At 60.7% G+C, this 4,494-nt stretch overlaps 1 protein-coding gene across 1 annotated transcript in view; it reads left to right on the forward strand.

Annotated features, from left to right (window-relative positions):
* The first annotated feature begins 58 nt into the window (after positions 1-58).
* LOC101662889 (kinesin-like protein KIF19) overlaps positions 59-4,494 on the forward strand; it is a 34,017-nt gene continuing 29,581 nt past the window's right edge. The window contains exons 1-3 of the mRNA XM_004705887.1: positions 59-139; positions 1,738-1,857; positions 2,594-2,674. Of these exons, the coding sequence (XP_004705944.1) occupies positions 59-139; positions 1,738-1,857; positions 2,594-2,674 (282 nt within the window). The remainder of the gene's footprint in view (positions 140-1,737; positions 1,858-2,593; positions 2,675-4,494) is intronic.

The following is a 4,494-nucleotide window of genomic DNA, read 5'->3' on the forward strand; positions in this document are numbered from 1 at the left end:
TGCCTCCTGTGTTGGGGCAGAGCCCAGGGCTAGGGGTGGTAGGTGGGCACTGGCCTCCATGGTCAAGCTCCGAGACCACCCCTGCACGGAGAGGAATATGGTGAAGGCTCATGTCACTTGGAGCATGTGGGTGCTGGAGGTACGGTGCAATGGGTCACGGTATCACCGGGCCTGTTGGGCATTTGGACGAGACCCAGTGTCAGGTGGCCAAGCCTGTCCTAGGGCCTCTGGGCAGGCTTGGCTGCTCGCCTTTGGCCACTAGTTGAGCATTGAATGGCTTGGGCCCCCCCAGGCTCTCAAACAACCAAATGGGCTGGCATCCTGGGGTAAACAGACGGAGCCCTCTGCACAGAGCAATCAGCGCACTGCCACCCTTGGCACTTCAGCCGTGCAGTGTCACTGCCCTCGGGCGCTGGGGAAGCTGCCATTCAGTCAGCGACTCGGGCTCGAGGGTGGGAGAACTGCCCCGTGGGTTCTGAGACTGGGAGTGACCCCATCTCCCACGGAGCGGCTGGTGGCTTCAAACTGCTGACCTTGCGGTTAACAGCCCAAAGCATACGCAAGGAGATGAGTTTCTAGTGGGGGAGTCCGCTCACTCTTCCCAGTTCCCATTATTGTTCTATGCCCATGTCTTGCAAATTTGGGTCCACCCTGGCTTTTGCTCCCTGGCTGAGACTACTACATGGAGAAGAACTGGTTCGAGGCCCTGGGAAACCAGGCACCACCGTGGTTGTTCCTGCAAAGTCCCTCAGCCCAGGCTCAGGCCGCGGGGCTGGCAGGGAAGGGCTGGGCTTGTGGGCTCTGGACGGTCACAGTGAAACCAGCTGCTGCCTCTGGGTTGTGTGTGTGTCCTGGGCTGGGAAGACCCTGGTGCTCAGGGTGGGCGGCTCCTGTGGAGAAGCTGAGCACAGCGTCTGAGCAGCAAATACCGGGTCCTGGGCCCAGCTGGTGGGCAGACAGGGCCTCCATCCAACCCACTCTTCCCCATCAAGTGGATGTCCGCTCAGCAAGCAACCCCGCAGGACAGCGTAGAACTGTCCCTGTGGGTTTCCAAAACAGTTGCTAACTACGGGAGTAGAAAGCCTCCTCTTTCTCCTGAGGAGTACCTGGTTTCAAACTACTGATCTTGTGGTTAATAATACAATGTGTAACCACTATGCCACCAGAGCTCTACATCCATTCTAGCACAATGCAAATACAAGTTCACTTGAAGCTGACCGGGACCCCGGGTGGGCCAGTGGGTTATCCATTGAGCTGCTAACTAAGGTCAATGGTTCAAGCCCACCAACCGCTCTGCAAGAGAAAGATGATAAGGTTTACTGCCTCAGAAACCCACAGGGGCAGTTGCACACTGTGAGTAGGAACCGATCCCCAGCAGTGATGGAGTTTCAAGCTGACCTGGCTTGTTTAAGCCCAACTGGAGGCTGCCCTTTGGTGGTGGTGGTGGGGGGGGGCGGGGTGTCCTCTCCAGCTTCCTCTGCCGTGGGTGCCCTGCAGCCGCCCGGGCAGGCTCACCTGATAGGTGAGCTCCGTGGAAACCAGGTGGTTGCCGAGGGACTGAAGGCTGGAAGGGTGCCCGGTGCTCGGTCCCCGGGGTGCACACGCCACTGGGGGGGCCGCCCTCACGATCGGTCTGCTATGCTCTTGGGCCCAGTGGAAGAGGCAGGCGGATCCAACTCCCTGGGCGGCTGATGTCACCTGGGCGGGGCGTGACGCAGCTGCTCTGCTGTAGCCCAGCCCCACCCTAAGAACGGTGAGAGCAAGTCCACTCCAGCCAGCCACATGCCCTCCCCCGCCCGGGGCAGCCCGGCCACACGGGAACTGACCGCCACCGAGCCCAAGGACCAGCAGCTCATGGTGAGTGCCCGTTTCTGACCCAGGGACCCTCAGCCCACGTCCCCCTCCCCTGTCTCGCTGAGACCAAGAACTCTTTCTTCTCTGTACCCCACCACCCCACCCTTTGACTCCACTGCCCTGCCTCTGGTTGGATCCCAGGGGTAGGGAAGGGTGGAGTGCAAATGAGGAACCTGCTTGGCTACTAGCCCGAAGGTCAAGTCCACCCAGAGAGGGCTTGGAAGAAAGGCCTGGTGATCTACTTCAGGAAAGTCCACCCCTGACCCTCACCCTGACCCTGGTGGAGGATGGCCTCACTCTGGCACGAGGGAGTTGTCACCTTGAGCAGAAGCCAACTCTACGGCTACTGCGGGGCTTGCTTTCAATGGTTTCGAGGCTGCTATGCAGTTGAGGAGTTTAGGGGCCTGCCAGGCCCATGTGCTGGGGAGCCCAGTCCCAGAGACCCTGTGGCAGTTGGGGGAACTGAGGCCAGGGACTTGCCCCACTGCCAGCAGGCAGGCTAGAGACAAAGTTCAGTCAGGACCACTGGGAGGGTTGTCAGCTCCAGGGGGTTCAGGGAGATTTGGGGGTGGAAGGCCAGTGGCCCCGAGAATGGGGTAGCACGTCGGCCAGAGCAGGGCAGCTGTGTGGCCTTAGGCCAGTGACAGCACCTCTCTGTGCCTGTGTAGCCAGGGAAGGGGACCTTGGCTGGGCGGGGGCCTCTCCTTGGGACAGAACCACGGCAGCCTCCCACCCACAGGTAGCCCTTCGGATCCGCCCTCTCAGTGACGCAGAGCTGGAGGAAGGGGCCACCCCCATTGCTCACAAAGTGGGGGACCAGGTGAGGCACAGCGAACGGATGGGAGGGGACATCCCAGCCGGCACCACTGAGGCCTAACCAACCCTTGCCTTTCACACTCTCATGACGAGCTCTGCGCCCCCCAGGTCCAGTAGGTGGCTGTCAGATGGGGGAGGGGGCGGGGGGCACTGAGCTCATGCCCTGTGGGGCAGGGGGGTGCACTGTGAGATAGTGAACAGAAAGAGGGCCATGGGGGAAACCCGGGCAGAAGAAGGGGACACAGAGCCCTGGTGGCACAGGGAGTTACCTACTGGCCCTTAACCCTGAGGCCAGCAGTTAGGACCAGCAGCCGCTTTCTGGGAGAAAGAGGAGGCTGCGTGTTCCCATAAAGAGCTACAGTCTCAGGGGTCCACAGGGGCTGGCCAACTCAGAACTCAGAGAATCGGCATCCATCGAATGTGTTTGCGTTTTGGGGGGAAACCATGGAGCAGGAAGATAGGGCCAAGCTGAGCTTGGCGGGGGTCGCGGTGGGGGCAGAGTGGTGGCCCTGCTGCCTGCAGGTGCTAGGCTCAGGCTCAGCACTCATGCCCAAAGAGCAAAGCCAAGAGAGCAGTTGTCAACCACGCGGAGACGACAGGCCGGCAGCCAAGGATGTGGCTTTGCGGGGCGAGTGGAGCCCTAGCCTTGCTTTGTGACCCCAGACAGCGCTCCTTGCAACAAATTGTTTTGTTTGTTTTTGTGACTTGCTCCGACCGTGGAGGCTCTAGACCACGTCCTCAGTCCCCTGAGACAGCCCTTCCTCCCAGGAACAGCTCAGCACACCCTCCTTCCGGAGTTTCCGTCCCATAAACCTACGGGGCCCACCTCACCTTCTGGGCTGCTCTAGTCACAGGATCCCACATCATTCCCAAACCAATCTGCCCTCCAGTCGTCTGACTCACAGTGAGCCTGTGGCCGAGCAGGTCTGCTCCTGTGGATTCCCAGGCTGTGACTCTTTATGGGAGCACCCTGCCTCATCTTTGTCCCGTGGAGCTGCTGGTGGGTTTGAACTTGGTAATTCACGGTGTCACCAGGGCCTCCCTGGCTCCCCTATGCTGCTGTTAGACGTCGCCGATCAGCTCTAACCCTATACCGCAGGGTGAACCCCGCCCGGCCCTGCGCCGTCCTCACAACTGTTCGCAGGGTTGAGCCCACCGTCGCAGCCCTGTGTCCGTCCAGCTCACAAAGGGCCTTCCTGTCGTTCCCGGTCCTTCTCCTGATGTGTCCAAAGTATGTGCATTTAGTTGGACAGCCCCATTTCACAGACAGCACCCACGGGGTGCTGACCAAAGCCTCTGGACTCACTCACTGCGACAGTCATGTGGACTCACTGCAGCCCCATAGGACAGGGTGGGCCTGCCCCGGTGAGCCCCTGAGACTGTGGCTTTATGCGCGTGAAGAGCCCCATCTGTCTCCCAAAGCCTCTGGGATGGTGAGCAGGAAAACCCGGATCTGAACCCAGGCGGAGGGCTCCAGAGCCTGACTTGGCAACCTCAGGCTGGCTCCCCCAGAGGGAAGCTGGTGCCCCTATAGCCAGGCCTGGCAAGCGCACAGGGGGGCCCCATGGGAGGGGCCTGCCCCGTCTCTGCACCCCTGATCCTCTCTGTCTTGGGAAGGCAAGAAGCACTCACTTACGTCTTGGAAAAGGTGCTGGCCGGAAGCCAGCCAGGCCCAGAGGCCTGGTCCCAGCCCTGCCCGACACCCCCAGGCCTGCTCTCTCAGGACCTCATTTCCAAAGCTAGGAGCCACTGGAAGGCTGGGTCTACAGGCTGTGTGTGTGTGTGTGTGTGTGTGTGTGTGTGTGTGTGTGTGTGTGTGTGTGT

This window comes from Echinops telfairi, unplaced genomic scaffold (assembly GCF_000313985.2).
Source record: "Echinops telfairi isolate 266 unplaced genomic scaffold, ASM31398v2 ScPeMD7_5;HRSCAF=22, whole genome shotgun sequence".
In the NCBI taxonomy this organism is placed as follows: Eukaryota; Metazoa; Chordata; class Mammalia; order Afrosoricida; family Tenrecidae; genus Echinops; species Echinops telfairi.